General features: G+C 36.5%; 1 protein-coding gene across 3 annotated transcripts in view; it reads right to left on the bottom strand.

The window, feature by feature from the left end:
* ATF7IP (activating transcription factor 7 interacting protein) overlaps window positions 1-16,546 on the bottom strand; it is a 153,966-nt gene that overhangs the window by 85,107 nt on the left and 52,313 nt on the right. For all 3 annotated transcript variants that reach the window (XM_023517897.1, XM_023517896.1, XM_023517898.1), the window contains exons 2-3: window positions 10,246-11,948; window positions 1,377-1,460 (exon numbers count right to left, since the gene is read on the bottom strand). In XM_023517897.1, the coding sequence (XP_023373665.1) occupies window positions 1,377-1,460; window positions 10,246-11,941 (1,780 nt within the window). In that variant the 5' untranslated portion in view covers window positions 11,942-11,948. The remainder of the gene's footprint in view (window positions 1-1,376; window positions 1,461-10,245; window positions 11,949-16,546) is intronic.

Raw genomic sequence — 16,546 nt, 5'->3', positions numbered from 1 at the left:
TAGATAAAACTTGAAATAGAATTATTCTAAGGGAAGGTCTGTGAATGTATATATAAAATCTGAATGTATATTCAAAGACTTTCCCTTAGAATAATTCTATTTCAAATATTATTAATATTCAATCACTGGTATTTTTTCAATATCTAAAATAATTAAAATACTAAAATCTCCACACTTTTTTTTTTTTTTGAGACAGAGTCTCACTTTATGGCCCTCAGTAGAGTGCCTGGCATCACACAGCTCACAGCAACCATCACACAGCTCACAGCAACCTCCAGTTCTTGGGCTTAGGCGATTCTCCTGCTTCAGCCTCCTAAGTAGCTGGAACTATAGGCACCCGCCACAACGCCTGGCTATTTTTTATTGCATTTTGGCTGGGGCTGGATTTGAAGCTGCCATCCTCAGTATATGGGGCCAGTGCCCTACTCACTGAGAACACAGGCACCGCCCAATCTCCACACTTTTTAAAGGCAAATGCCGTTATGTGACTATTAGTACCCCTCTCTATTTCACTCTGTATCCCTATCTATGTGCCTATTTTATTAAATCTAGTTCTATTCTACAATTTCTCTTATATAATCATAAATTACCCATCCATGGTCATATATGGAAAGGAGCATGACAGAAAGAATTACAAAACCCAAAGTTTCCTGACTTCTAGTCCAATCTTTCTATAAACCAGTAACACTTAGTCTATCATTTTCCCTTCCCATGAAAGCTTAAGTATATTAAAATACATTACTTCTAATTCACTTATATCAGCCCAGACAAAATTCTTGTAGTCCCAGTCTAAACATAAATATAAAACAATGTCTCCAGGCATTTAGTACCTCATTATATTTTAAGCTAAATCTTTCTTATGGAACATTAAAAAACATAAATAAAAAAAATAGAAGTGTATGAATTAATAATTTCAGAGATTTCTGAGTTAGCCATCAACAAAATGATTTGACTGTGACTTACTCAAACTGCAAAAGTTTACAATCATTTCATCGGCAGAAAAGGATATTCCATGGTCTTAAATACAGAAATAAGAAATTATTATTTTTCTTTTTTTTTTTTTTTTTTTGAGATGGAGCCTCAAGCTATCCCCCTGGGGAAAGTGCCATGGCATCATAGCTCACAGCAATCTCCAACTCCTGGGCTCAAGCGAGTCTCCTGCCTCAGCCTCCCAAGTAGCTGGGAATACAGGCGCCCACCACAACGCCTGGCCATTTTTTGGTTGCAGCCATCATTGTTGTTTGGCGGGCCCGGGCTGGGGATTTGAACCCGCCACCTTAGGTGTATGTGGCTGGCGCCTTAGCCGCTTGAGCCACAGGCACCAAGCCCAAATTATTATTTTTCAAACTAGTTCAAGTTTGCTTGTATATGCATACTTTTCTCAGAAGGTCTTTCATCTTCTTCATGTATTACTTGCTCTTCTTCCTCAGGTTTGCCGTCCTTTTCATTACTTTCTACTCCTATAACAAATAGAAAAAAAGGAATCTTACTTGACTAGGATTCATAATAGCGCGTTAATTTACATTTTTGGTCACTATCCAGCTATTAAACTAATCTTTCATGAAATGAGAGTCCCAAAATGTAAAATTGGGGGGAATAGAAGCAGAAATTGGTAGAAATGAATGACCAAGTCCACATTTAACTATTCCACAATTTGTAATAAATTCAACATGAAAAAAGAGTATAGATTTTAAAATAAGGAATCTTCTTAGTAATTTTCTGTCACTAATAAGATTAATAAAATGAGAACGCATTTAGATTCCTTTACACTCAAGTACTAAAACTGAAATAGTGGCTGTGACAATTATAAAAAAAAAAATTCCAAGTATTTGCAAATTCAAAATACCTATTATTTTAACCAGACAAGTTGACTGGGCAACTCCATAAATAAGGAATGGAAAAGCTATTCTAGATATAATAAAAACTTTACTTAACAATAATAGTGCTAATAACTGAACTAGAAACTTGACATTATAACTTCACAGCCTCAATATAATCCTATATTATAGACAGTATTTTTTGCCATAATACAGATGTGGAAAGTAACATTTACAAAGGTTAAGTAATTTTCACAAGAAGCACATAGTATGTAACAAAGAATGCTACCAAAAAGGACAGCTAATATTGTAACAACTAAAATCCAGAGGTACCAGGAATGGCCTTTGGTTCATCAATTTGTCTCCTCAACTAACTTAATCATTAAATGGGAGACAATTGGGCTTTAATAAATTAATATTAAGTTTAGACTTCTTTTAATAAGGTATATTGTACTATATAAGGACTTTGATATGACATTTCTTCTCTAAACAATCAAAGTTTTAATGACAAGAGTCCTGATAACAGAAGTCAAGGTTAAAAAAAATTTTTTAAAGACCTTTCAGGTGAAAATAGGTAGAGACCAGGATAACTGATGCACCTAGTAAGGTTCTATTATTTTATTCACACTAAGATAAAACAAAAAAGCTAACAGTACATAAAAATTACCAAAACTATTTTCGAACTTTAAAATAATTATTAGAAATTAACTTTCCATTTACTACTATTTGCTCATTATAGACCTTTAATAAGATTTCATCTCTCAACCCAACTTCCAATGATATAAAAATGTGTTTTGCTTTCATGTAGATAGACCACACACTCAATACAATTTTTTCTCTATATTTTTTTCTGTATCATCCTGATTTCAACACTGACAGTTCATGATTCCTGAGCTTCCTAGTCCCCAGAGCTTCCAGAGACACAGAGTAATAGAGTAATTGGGTTACTTGAGATAAAAGGTTTACATAGTCTTTTATTAAGCAAATTCTCACTTCACCCAAAGCACAAAATTAGCCTTGGCTCCAATTAGGGTAACTAACTGCAAGCCATAGCACCCAGAACATAGTAAATTGGCCTGGTTTGATTTACCTCTTTCAGGCATATGTTAGTTCCCTATTTTCTTATAGATTTGTCAAGTTTAGCTTGAAATTCCTTCATTTTACTCAAAAATTCCTATCACCCAATTTCTATTATCTAGATATACCGAGAAGATACTACTAGATTCTCAATACCTAAACAAAAACACTCATGGGATTTTAGAATAGATTCACAGAATTTAAATTGATGCTAGAGTTTTATGTAATAGAAAGAACTTGGGGTAAGAAAAATGGTATTAATGGATTCTACCAAGAAGGATGAAGCCCTATATTTCTTTCATTTTTTCACCCATAAAGCCTCTAGAGAATCTGAGAGTGCGCCCCCTTCTACCCAGCATAATCAAAGGTCCTCATACACAAACAATTTTATATATATAATTTCAGGTAGTGCTTAGGACTCTTGAAACTCATCCAAATACTTAGGTTAAGAATGTCTTTTCTAGAATCTGTCCTTATTCACAGATAAGTTTCTGTTATAATTTCTCTGGTCTTTTTGAATATAGCCTCATCACAAGTTGACAAGTTTTCATAGTTCTGTATGTTTTTTCCTTTCAACCACACTATTCTTTTTAACGTAAGGGGCAGGTGTCAGATATTATAATTTTAGAAACCCTAAAAACTTTGAGAAATAACTGATGCAAATTAGATGTTCAATACCTAGCTCATGATGACTGCCTCCTTTTTTTTTAAGCTTTAACAAAGAGAGGTTTTGTTTAAGTACAAAGAGAAAATTTAGAGCACTTCCAAAGAGAGTTGAAAGTGTATCCCTCCTGAATTAGAAGAGATGAGCGAGACCTATTATCCTTAATAAGATAGCATTAAGTAAAGGTAGAAAAGTATAATTGTAAAGGACTACAAGACAGAATTTGTATTATTAAACTTATAAGTTCTTTATTTTCATAATTAAACCTTGTAGAACTTTATCCCAAGCAAATATAGACAAAAAGTGTTGCCTTATGTTAGGGGTTAGAATACTTTTTTTGTAAATGGCAAAAAAAATAAGTATTTTCAGTAGGCTACTACTTAATTCTATACTTGTAGAAGCAATTAGCAATAAACAACATGTAGTAATTAAACAAATGATCATGGTTATGTTCTAATTAAACTTTACTTACTTAAACAAATGGAGCCCACAGGCCCATAGTTTGCCTCAGATTACTGATTCCATGAAAATATTTCAAACAGGCTCGGTGCCTGTACCTCAGTGATTAGGGTACCGGCCACATACACTGGAGCTGACAGGTTCAAACCTAGCCCGGGCCTGCTCAACAACAATGACAACTGCAACAAAAAATAGGTGGGTGTTGTGGCAGGCGCCCGTAGTCCCAGCTACTCAGGAGGCTGAGGCAAGATAATCACTTAAGCCCAAGAGTTTGAGGTTGTTGTGAGTAGTGATACCACAGCACTGTACCGAGGGCAAAACAGTGAGACTCTGTCAAAGAAAATATTTAAAACAAAACAAATCCCTAAGACTAATTAAAAACAACATATCCATTAGAAAAATGGGCCAAAGGTGGCACCCATAGATCAATGGGTAGGGCGCCGCCCACATACACCAAGTCTGGCGGGTTCAAACCCAGCCTGGGTCAGCTAAACAACAATGACAACTGCAATCAAAAAACAGCCAGGCGTTTTGGCAGGTACCTGTAGTCACAGCTACTTGGGAGGCTAAGGCAAGAGACTCCCTTAAGCTCAAGAGTTTGAAGTTGCTGTGAGCTGTGATGTCATAGCACTTTACTGAGGGTGACACAGTAAAACTCTGTCTCAAAAAAAAGAAAAGAAAAATGGGCAAAAGATATGAAAAGGAAATTCATAGAAATGAGATTACAATAGACCAGTAAACCCATAAAGATTCTCAACCTCACAGACAAATCAAAAAAATGTGGCATCATGACTGGCAATGTGATTCTTGCAGAAATTTCTTTAAGTGTTATTTAACCAATACAAAGCTGCAAATAATATCTTCCATGTAAATTATTGGGCTAGTTGTTCAAACAAAACTCAGAGAAAAAAGTTACATTTTATTATTTCGAATTCTCCCCCCATTCTCTCTGAAATCCAAAATCAGGCTTTTCTCTCTCTCTCTGTGTGTGTGTGTGTGTGTGTGTGTGTGTGTGTCTGTGTTTGAGACACAGCCTCACTCTGTCTCCTTAAATAGTGTGTCATGCGTTATAGCTCACAGCAATGTCAAACTCTTGGGCTTAAGAGATCCTTTTGCCCCAACCTCCTGTAGGTGAGGCTACAGGCACCCACCACTATGCCTGGCTAGTTTTTCTTATTTTTAGTAGAGATAGGGTCTTACTCTTCCTCAGGCTGGTCTGGAATTCCTTAGCTAAAGCAATCTTGGCCTCCCAGAGTGTTAGGATTATAGATGTGATGGAATGGAAATCAGGCTTTCCGATCCTATCATTCACCAAAACTGCCTCTTATCCAAGTTATCCACATTTCTAGATTGTCAAAAATTTCTCTTCTGCCTTACTCAATTACATAGCAACAGTGAACAGTTCATTACTCCTTCCTCAAAACAGTCTCATTATTTGGCTTCTGGAATACCAAAATGTCTTGGTTTTCTTCCTATCTCAATGGCTATTCTTAGTCTTCATTGATGGTTCTTTCTTATCTCCTCAACCTACAAATATATGGAATGCCAACAGTATTTTTTTCTCTTCTCCAATGTACTTCTTCTGTCTGAGGTGATTTCATCTAGTCACTTGACTTCAACTAATGTCTGTGTGCTACCTACTCTTAAATATTTCTATATAATTCAAGTCACAGCTATGAAATTCAGAGTTACAGATCTAACTTGGGCTATTAGCAGTCATTTGAAACTTACCTTTCTCCTATATTCCTCCTTCCAAAACCTGCTTGATCTTTGGTCTCCTGTAACTCTAAAAAGAAAAATCTGCACCAGTGTATACATATATCTTAGCAAGAGAAGCCTAAGGAGCAAGAGAAGCCTAAGTAACAGCTAAATATAAATGAGTTGAGATGACAGAGAATTTTAGCTGAATATAATAAAGCGACAACAAGTTGTTAGTAACTTTTAATTGAGTAAATCAAGCCAATTCTACCACTACTAGCCTAAAGCAGAAGGAAAGGAAATCTTGAATTCTACTCCCATGGAATTATCTTTATTAGCCTTATTTTCATCTTCATCCTATTTTATCTTAAAGATTCAATGAATGGGACCCCCCAAAAAAAATCAACCACAGATTTTTTTTAAACCCGAAATAAAATCCATAGGAATTTGTTTCAGAGTTTAATGTAAAATCTGATTTACTCTAAAAACATTTTCCTCCTCAATCTTATTTTAAAAAGTGATATTTTTATAAAAGCAAGTAGAGGAAGTCTATCCCCATTTCTCCATAAGAAATAAAATGAAAAGTAGAGGGAAAATAAAAGAGGGAAATGTAGAATGCTATAGCTCAAAAGGAAGGAGAATATCAAGAGGAAGGGATGATTACTAAGAGGCCTTCCAAGTATGAGAGAATAGGTAGGACAAAGAAAAGATTACCTGGATTTAGCAACATTAGCATCTGAAATGTCACTTCACTGAGAACAACTGGGGTGGAGGTGGAGGGACAATGGCAAGGGAGATATCAGAATCTAATTAAGTTGAAGGGTTAATAGAAGAAATTGTGCTAGCTTTGTTACTATAACTTGAAGAAGGGTTCTGGAAGAGTAGCTATAGGAAACTGTATGGTATGGTGAGTACACGGAAGTTATGACTAATAGATGTACTACCTCTTCCTAGTACTGTCTGAACTTTCCCAGAGAGAGAAATCCTTATTTTGCTAGCTTTCTTAAACAGACTATGATTTTAATCATTTAGTGAATATCAGTTATTATATATTACTATGCCACAATTCAATTGTGTCTTCAGTCCTATTAAAATATACTTTTTTTAGTTCTTTCTTACTTTCGTAAAATTAAAATTGCTTTTCTATTTGCTTTCTGATATGTAGTATCTATCATTACTTTCTGTTGTTACTTGTCTGATATGTAGTACCTTTCATTACTTCATGTTGTTGCTCGTACATATCATAACTTGCTACATGTAAAATAAATTTGCTTAGTAAGCGCCTGAAAAATAGGTTTTTGATGTTTTTCTATTAGAACGCACATAAATGTTTAGCAGTTAGAAGAGCCAGGACTGAAACCAGACTTAAGTACTTCAGCTAGTAATAAATACCATGTTCTGAGGACATTACAAATTGGTCAAGATAGGCTCAGTGGTTCATGCCTGTAATCTTAGCACTTGGGAGGCCAAAGCAGGAAGATCACTTGAGGCCAGGAGTTTGAGATCAGCCTAAGCATGAGTGAGACCCATCTCTTCCACAAAGTAAAAAAATTATCCAGCCTGGTGGCACATGCCTATAGTCCCAGCTACTCTGGCGACTGAGGCAGTAGAATCACTTAAGCTCAGGAGTCAAGGCTGCAGTGAGCTATGATGAAGCCACTGCATTACAGCCTCAGGAAAAGAGACTCTGCCTCCCAAAAAGTCAAGAATAAAAAAACTGATTAAAGCAATACCTTATTAAATGCACAGCAACAAAAGACATGCAACAGACTCTGCTATCATATAAAGAGAATAAAGTAAGTACAGTTTAAGAACCAAGAAATCATTATCAAAACCTCAGTACACAAAATTTTCTTCCGAGGAGAAAAAGATTCAAAATAAAACTTTAGTTACCAGCTGAGAAATCAAATCTATCATCAAATTTACTGTGCTAACAGTATACGATCAGATTAAACTAAAGGCAAGTAACCAAAAATAATCCCAACTTTGAATTATCAAAGTATATAACAAGGATGGCTTAATATTCATCTTTCTGTACTTAATAGCACAGTGTGGGATGGTCTTCAATAGCAAGGTTCTGACACAAAGGTAAACTGTGTAAACTCATTAAATCATAAGCTGCAATTTGTTATGATTTTCCCATACAGAGGACCATAATAAGGCTTGCTCCAGTGCCATATTCTACATAAAAATTTGCAGTGAAGTTCACCCTAAACCTATTAACTTTCCAAATATTTATTGAATCAATGAGTGACGTCCACCCTACACAATTACCTATTATCTTTTCAAAATGTAAATGCCATCATACTCTCCTCTGCTTGAAATCTTTCAGTGGCTCGCTAGTGCCAGCATAATGCTTTGGCATTGTAACCCAGTCCCCAATTATATACTTCTCTTACATCATCAACTATTCATTCAAGTTACAAATGCTTACCAGGCACATATGTTGCATGCCATCTACTGTTTTGACCTTATGATGGTGGCTCAGAGCAAGGGTGGTAACAGTTATGAATTAAATTCTAGATCTGTGTGGCCCCTGTGGCTCAGTGAGTAGGGTGCTGGCCCCATATACTGAGGGTGGCAGGTTTGAACTGGCCCCAGCCAAACTGCAACAACCAAAAAAAAAAAAAAGTAGCAGGGCATTGTGGCGCGCGCCTGCAGTCCCAGCTACTTGGGAGGCTGAGGCAAGAGAAACGCCTAAGTCTAGAAGTCGGAGGTTGCTGTGAGCAGTGTGACACCACAGTACTCTACCGAGAGTGATAAAATCAGACTCTGTCTCTACCAAAAAATAAATTAATTAATTAAATACATAAATTCTAAATCTATTCTGAAGATAGTACCAAAAGGAAAGAAAAAATAATAATGATTCCTCCCTGGTGTTCTAGTGGCTAGGAAAAGTACAAAGAATGATTCTAAAGTTTCTGGCCTAAGCAATCAGGATGGAGCTACTACCACAAGGAAATTAGACTCGTTAAAAGCCTAAGCTTTACAAATATTAAAAGGCAAGGCTTTCTTGAATACATCCTGTGCTCTCTTAAAGATACCTTTCTCTCCTCTGCCAAAGCACCAATTTAACATTATCATTTGTATTCATAGCTTTGTATTTAATGACCTGTGATTTTTAATTTTTGTGTGCATCCTAAGAACAAGTATTAAATTCTATTTTCAAATCCCTAGAACCAAGAAAGGCCTGAACTGTCTCTCTATATAAGTTTGGTTGAATGTTCTTTAGAAATAAAATGTCATCACTTAATTGAAACAAAAAAAATTTCTGGGCAGCGCCTGTGGCTCAGTGAGTAGGGCGTCGGCCCCATATACCGAGGGTGGCAGGTTTGAACCTGGCCCTGGCCAAACTGCAACCAAAAAATAGCTGGGCATTGTGGTGGGCGCCTGTGGAAGCTGAGGTAAGAGAATCGCCTAAGCCCAAGAGCTGGAGGTTGCTGTGAGGTGTGACGCCACAACACTCTATCAAGGGCAACAAAGTGAGACTCTGTCTCAAAAAAAAGAAAAAAAAAAATTTCTACCTCCAAAAGCTGGTGTGACAATATTGGGGAAGGAATTTTTCTTTCTCCTGGCTTTGCTTCCCTTTGTTTTTTCAATCTTTCAGCAAAGTAGAAAATACATGCAGTGTTTTATATTAGCAAGGAAACTCTTCTCACAGATGTCTAAATTCGAGACAATGTGATACAATGGGAACAGAAAGGTACTCAGGTCAGTCTGAGGAAGATTGAGAAGGTTTGGGGCAGAAATAATGTTTTTGAGTATGACCATGAAAGCAAAGAATTTTTCTCATTCTCTTCTTTAGAATAATCAAAGATATGGGGACAGTTTAAGTATTAAACAAATCATTCAGTTTATAAATGTTTTATATAAGGAGTCTGGAATTAACCTAAAAGTAACAAGGATCTAAAAGAGAGGGACAATCAAGTAAAAGAACTGAGTTATAGGGAGATCATCTGGAAGATGAGTAGGAAGAAAGCAGGTTAGGTAGAATCAAAAGGACTGAGAAAGCAAATGGGCAAAATCTTTATTGAATAGATAATCAAGCTTTAAGGTATGTGTCTTTCAAATATGGTGGTGTCATTCCCTGGACATCGAATATTAAAGAGTAAGATTTCACTAGAAAATTAATTGAAAATACAATTTGTTACACTTGAAACAAATAAAGTAGCTGGCTTTTAGATTTTAAATTATTTGGTCACTAACTGACCTCAACAAAGAACAACACTAGGACTCTGACTTAGCTAATTCAGCATTATGGAGGTCCATTTTTATCTCTGTTACCAGACTATAAGGGACATATTTTCTACTTATTTTATCTCCCTTTTTAGCACTTAGCACATGCTGCTCACAGAATAGGTATTTTTTAATTCTGAATTATATTAAGAATCTATGAAATTAGATCCTTTTGTACAGTCACCAACATTCTCAACTTTCTCTACAACTACATTTAAAACTTTGTAATAATGTTTTATTAAGACAATTCATTAAAGTTAATAAAAATATTTAAAATTTAAACAATATGCTAACCTGGAGAGCATGTCTCATGCTGTGATATAACTTCAGACTCATCTTTTTCACCTGAAACATCCTCTTCATCAGAGAGGACCAAAAAGGCTTCTTTTGGCAAACTCTCACTACTTTCTTGTTTAGATGGTGAACCAAAAGAACCTTCCATTTTCTCTTCCAAATCTGGATTTGTCTCATCAATTGGAAGGAGAGAAGTTTTGGAAAAGCAAGTAAGTTCATCCTCAGCAGGTGCAAGCTTTTCCAAAATAGGAATGATTTCATCTGTTTCCATAGAATCTGTATTTTCTAAGATATTCTCACTTTTGCCATCTTTTGTAACACTTTCACTAACGGTTTCTACAAGGTCTGCAGAATTTTCATCTTCATTCTTTTCGCCTTGATTAACTTCCATACTGCTTGATATGGCCTCTTCTCCAAGAGCGAGCTCTGTAATAGTATCTTCTTCTACCTTCTTTTCTTTTTCAGGAGGCAGATCTGAACAAATAATTGTATCATCTGTTTCTGGAGTTTCTTCACTAGCATCAACATTACTATTTTCATCAGTTGAGTCCTTAGTTTGAACTTGCTCTAATTTTTCATCGTGTCCATTTTTTTCAATAAAATCATCATCTTTATTGCTACTTGGTTCTATACTGACAGTTTCAGGAACTGGTTCACAAGCTGACACAGAACTCTTTTCAAGGGTAGGATGAAAGGCCGATTCAGAAGTCATTTCACCAGTAGCCAGATCATTAGAGGCAGTATCACTAGAGGCCAGATCACCAGAGGCCAGATCACCAGAGGCCGGATCACCAGAAGCCAGATCACTAGAGGTCGGATCACCAGAGGCCAGATCACCAGGAGCCAGATCACCAGAGGCCGGATCATCAGAAGCCAGGTCACCAGAGGTCGGATTACCAGAGGCTGAATCACCAGGGGCTGGTACTCTAGACCCCTGATCAACAGAGGCCAATGATCCAGGTGCTGGATCACCAGAGGCCATATCATCACAGGCACAATCACTAGAGACTGGTTCACCAGAGATGAGTTCACCAGAGGTGGCATCATCAAAGGTGGCATCACCAGAGGTGGCATCACCAGAGGCGGCATCACCAGAGGCAGAATCACCAGAAGCAGCATCACCAGAGGCAGTGTCACCGGAGAAGGAATCACCAGAGGTGGGATCACCAGTAGAGTGATCACCAGAGGTGGGATCACCAGAAGAGCAATCACTAGAGGTTAGATCACCAGACATGAGATCATCAGAGACTAGTACTCCAGAGGCTAGATCTCCAGTGGCCAGATCACCAGGAGCTGGATCGCCAGAAGCTACTTCAGCAGTCAGGTTAGACACTGGTTCAGGAGTTTCATTATTAGGAGATGAGGGTTCACAATTTAAATTGTCTTCCTGCTTGTTTTTTGCATTAACATTTAGGATACAGGATGTTTCTTTCCATTCTGTTTTACCATCTTCAGGGTCAAAACAAATCTCTTCAATGCCATTTACCTCTTCCTTGTCTTTAATACAGTCCATATTTTCCAAAGGTGAGGCTGGGTCCAAATCTCCATTTTCATGGTTGCCATTTAACAGCTTGACATCTGTTTTCAAAAGGTCTTCTTTGACCTTGTACACGGCTTCAAGTTGTTGACGATCACTTACTCTCATTGTTTTTCGAGCTTTAAAGATTTTTTTCTGAGGTTCTTCTATACTATCCATTGTGAATCTTTAAAAAGAGAGAGAAAGAGAGTTTAACAATTAAAACAGAAACTACCTGTTAACTTATAGCAAATTGATCTTCTAAGAGAAATAAGTAGCATACTTCATATAATTTTTTGATAGACATTTCATTAGGAATCTCTTTACTCATTGTTATCTTTGGGGTTCTTTTTTTGTTTTGTTTCATTTTTATTTCAGATTAATATGAGGATACAGACAATTAGGTTACCACATAAGTTTTAAATAAAGACATGTAGAAAACTAATAATCTGGGGGAGAGGAAGGAGGAAGTGGGGAAAGTTGAGGAAAGGTGAGGAGGGAATGGATGTGCTCCCACTTAATGTGCACAATATGGGGATATAAGGCACACCTTCTGGGGGTACATAAATACAACAGGGACTATACCTAACAAATGCAAACATTGTAACCTAATTCTTTATACTCTCAAATTAATCTTAAAAGAAAAAAAAACCCTTGGCTGGGCACTGTGGCTCAAGCGGCTAAGGTGCCAGCCACATAGACCTGAGCTGGTAGGTTCAAACCCAGGCCAGGGCCACCACACAACAATGATGGCTGCAATCAAAAAATAGCCAGGCATTGTGGCAGGCGCCTGTAGTCCCAGCTACTTGGGAGGTGGAGGTGGGAGAATCGCTTGAGCCCAGGAGTTGGAGGTTGCTGGGAGCTGTGATGCCACAGCACTCTATCCAGAGTGACAGCTTGAGGCTCTGTCTCAAAAAAGAAAAAAAAAAACAAAAAAACTTGATAATTCTTGCTGTGTATTAATGTTCACATTTACTGCATATATGCAATACAAATTTAATAATGGCGACAAATCAAACAGATTTGTTAGAAAAATCAACCAGCAAATATTTGGAATCAAGAGACTAATTTTTGGCCAGGTACAGTGGTTCACACCTGTACCTAGCACTTTGGGAGGCCAAGGCAGGAGAAATGCTTGAGGCCAGGAGTTTGAGGCTACAGTGTGATACGATCATGCCATTGTGCTCTAGACAGTGAGACCTTGTTTCCAAAAAAAAAAAGAAGAAGAAGAAAATGAAAAAGAAAACTAAAAGTATAAAGATAATATTTGCAACCAGGCACATCTAAACTGACAGACTGTAAACATGTATTAACTAACAGATCAAAAGAAAATGAAAACAACTCACAGTGAGAGAAAATATTTGCAAATCATATTGGATAAGATATTTGCATTTGAAAAGTTACAATTCGATCAATTAAATTAAATTAAATAACCCAGTTTTAAAATGAGCAAAGGACTTCAATAGACATTTCCACAAAAAGGCCAAGAAGCCAATAATACATAAGTAATAAAACGTTCCCAGTCATCAGTGAAATGCATATCAAAACCACTCTGAGGTAACATTTCACACAGCTCTATTAGGATAGCTATAATCAAAGAGAACAATAAATGTTAGTAAAGATGTGGAGAAACTAGAACCTTCATGAAAAGCTGTTGGGATTGTAAAATGGTGCAGCTGCTTTGGGAAATAGTTATGCCATTCTTTAACAAGTTAAACATAGAGTGCCATACGACCCAGCAATTCCACTCCTAGCTATATACCCAACAAGAATAAAAATATATGTGTTGCTATAAAAACTCATACACAAATGCTCACAGAAGTGGTATTCATAATGGCCAAAAATGGTAAACAACCCAAATATCCAGAAACTGGTGAATGGATAAATAAAATGTGGTACATCTTCACAATGGAGTATCATTCAACCGCAGAAAGGAACAATGTATTGATACATGTTACACATGAATGAACCTTAAAAACATGCTAAGTGAAAGAAGCCAGTTACAAAAGGTCACATACTGAATGATTCTATTTATATGAAATGTCCGGAATAGACCAAATCTATAGAGACAAGACTGACTGGATAGGTTTTAAGAGTCTGAGTGGAGGGTGGCACTTGTGGCTCAAAGGCTTAAGGTGCTGGCCCCATATACCAGAGGTGGTGGGTTCAAACCCAGCCCTGGCCAAAAACTACAAAAAAAAAAAAAAAAAGAGTTTGGGTAGAAATGAGGGGTTGATTGCTAAAGGATATAGAATTTCTTTATGGGGTGATGAAAGTGTTCTAACATTGATTGTGGTGAACATTGCACAACTGTAAATATGCTAAAAACTACTGAATTGTACATTTTAAATGGAAGAATTACATGCATGTAATTGTATCTCAATAAAGCTGTAAAGAAGAAAGGTTAAAAAACATATTGTAATGTGTTCTCTTTTTTTGGTAAGTTTTGCTACAATTGTATTAATTCTATTTATTTATCAAAGAATGAACTCTTGGTAAGATTTCTCAGTTTTACATCTGCTTTGCAGTTTCAGTGATTTCTTCTCTAATATTTATTTCTTTTCCTTTTTTTGAAAGAATTTAATTTGTCATCTTTTTCCTTGTGATTCAAATTTAATCCTTAGTTTTCAATCTTTCCTCTTTTGGAATATGTGCATATAAAGCTATAAATTTTCCTCTAAGAGCTGCTTTAGTTGCATCTCATATTTTAATGTACCATATTTTCATTATTATGTAAAAATATGGCTCAGTGCCTGTGGCTCAAGTGGCTAAGGCACCAGCCACATACACCCAAGGTGGCAGATTCGAGTCCAGCCTGGACCCACCAAACAACAATGATGGCTGCAAGCAAAAAATAGCCGGGCGCCTGTGGTCCCAGCTACTCACTTGAGCCCAGGAGTTGGGGGTTGCTGTGAGCTGTAATGCCACGGCACTCTACCCAGGGGGACAGCTTGAGGCTCTGTCTCAAAAACAAAAAAATATATATATTATCAATTTACATTGTGATTTCTTCTTTTATCTGTAGTTATTTAGAAGTGTGTTTCTTTAAAAGGTAATACATTATGACCAAGTGAAGCTCATTAAAAAATAATAATAATAAGGGGTACAGGTGAATCTTTCTAAGAGTAGAATGTGAACGTTTTAAAGCAATAACTGAGAAAATGACATGAAGGCTGTGTTGACCAGTTGATGGAAGTATTTCAGATTGCATGTGAAAACCCCACACTGTACCCTAGAAGTGCATTAATGTACATAGTTACTGTTCAATAAAAAAAAAAAAGAAAAAAATAATAATAATAATAATAAAGTTGGCTTCACATCCAAAATTTAAGCCAACATCTATCATGAGAATGTCGTAAAGCATTCTGGCCTTATTTCATTCCCACCAGTGTGCCCAACTGATAAGCTTTGCCTAAACTGAACGAATATCTGGCACATTCATTTATTATTACTACTGGCTAAAATGTGCAGCCTCCCCACTCAAAAAAAGATATATATCAGAGTCCTAGGCCACAGTACCTCAGATATGAATGACCTTATTTGGGTAGGACTTTTACAAAGATAATCAAGTTAAAATAAGGTTATTAGGGAGGGCCCTAATCTAATCTGACTGGTATCCTTATGAAAAGTTGAGAATCTGGACAAGTACAGACATGTGAAGAGTGGAATCATGCTGCCATAAGTAAAAACTACCAGAAGCTAGGAAGAGGCCTGGAATAGACTCTGCCTTAGCACCTTCATAGGAAGCACTGCCCTGACAATGCCTTAATTTAGAATTTCCAGACTCCAGACTATGAGACAATAAATGTCTGTTTTTAAGCAACAAAACAGATAAATTTTTTAAAGAATCAAAGAATTTAATTCACCATAAAACAGAAGGGGAATATAAAGGATCAAAAGATACAGAATATTTACTTGATAAAATTCAACACTGACTCATAATTAAAACTCTCAGGAAATTAAGAACAGAAAGAAACTTAATCAAATCTGATAAAGGTTATCTACAAAGAAAACTATATATATCATATTTAATGGTGAAACAAGACCAGAACCAAGACAAGGAAATTCTCTGTAACTATGTCCATAGTAACACCTGATCAGTGCAGTAAAGGCAAGCAAAAGAGGGTAAGGATTTGGTCCTGGAAAAGACAATGTCATCAGTGGATAGTAGAATAGGACAAAAGTTCTTTAAGAACTAAGATATACAGGAGTTAAGAATACTGCTTTCACACTGGATGTTCATCATCACACATAGGAATGAGAGAATACACTTGCTTTGGCCTTAGAGGGTTTAACTGACATAGCTAAGGCTCAATGTTGTTAAAATTTAATCTGATGCTGACAGCTAAGCCAGGTTGTTCTCCTGTTAAACACAGAAACAGAACATTAAAATCAGGCAAGGTCACTGTACAATCCAGAAAATACCAAATATCCCCCATCTCACTAAATGAGTTACATATATATAACTTTGGACTAGTCATTCTTTTGGACTTTGACCTTCTAATATCCATAGTTCTTAGATGTTGTATGAATAGTTGGCACCAGCTGCTGCATTAACACTAAGCATTCCTTTAAAATTTTTTTCCTAACTTTTAGCAACCCAATTAAGAAGATGAACTCCCGAGTTACAGCTCTTTTAGAATCTGTCTAGCAGCATTTCCTGTTCTCACCACAAGACCACACCAAGGAGAAAAAAAAAAAAAAAAAAAGAACATGAACTCTAGAGATTGTGAACAGATTCCTGGATTCAAATTCCAACTTTTGCAGGTACTTACTTAAATGTGT

This window comes from Otolemur garnettii, unplaced genomic scaffold (genome assembly GCF_000181295.1).
Source record: "Otolemur garnettii isolate 467f Iridium unplaced genomic scaffold, OtoGar3 scaffold00124, whole genome shotgun sequence".
In the NCBI taxonomy this organism is placed as follows: Eukaryota; Metazoa; Chordata; class Mammalia; order Primates; family Galagidae; genus Otolemur; species Otolemur garnettii.
The sequence above is the reverse complement of the archived record's forward strand: the minus strand, read 5'-3'. Positions and strand labels throughout refer to the sequence as shown.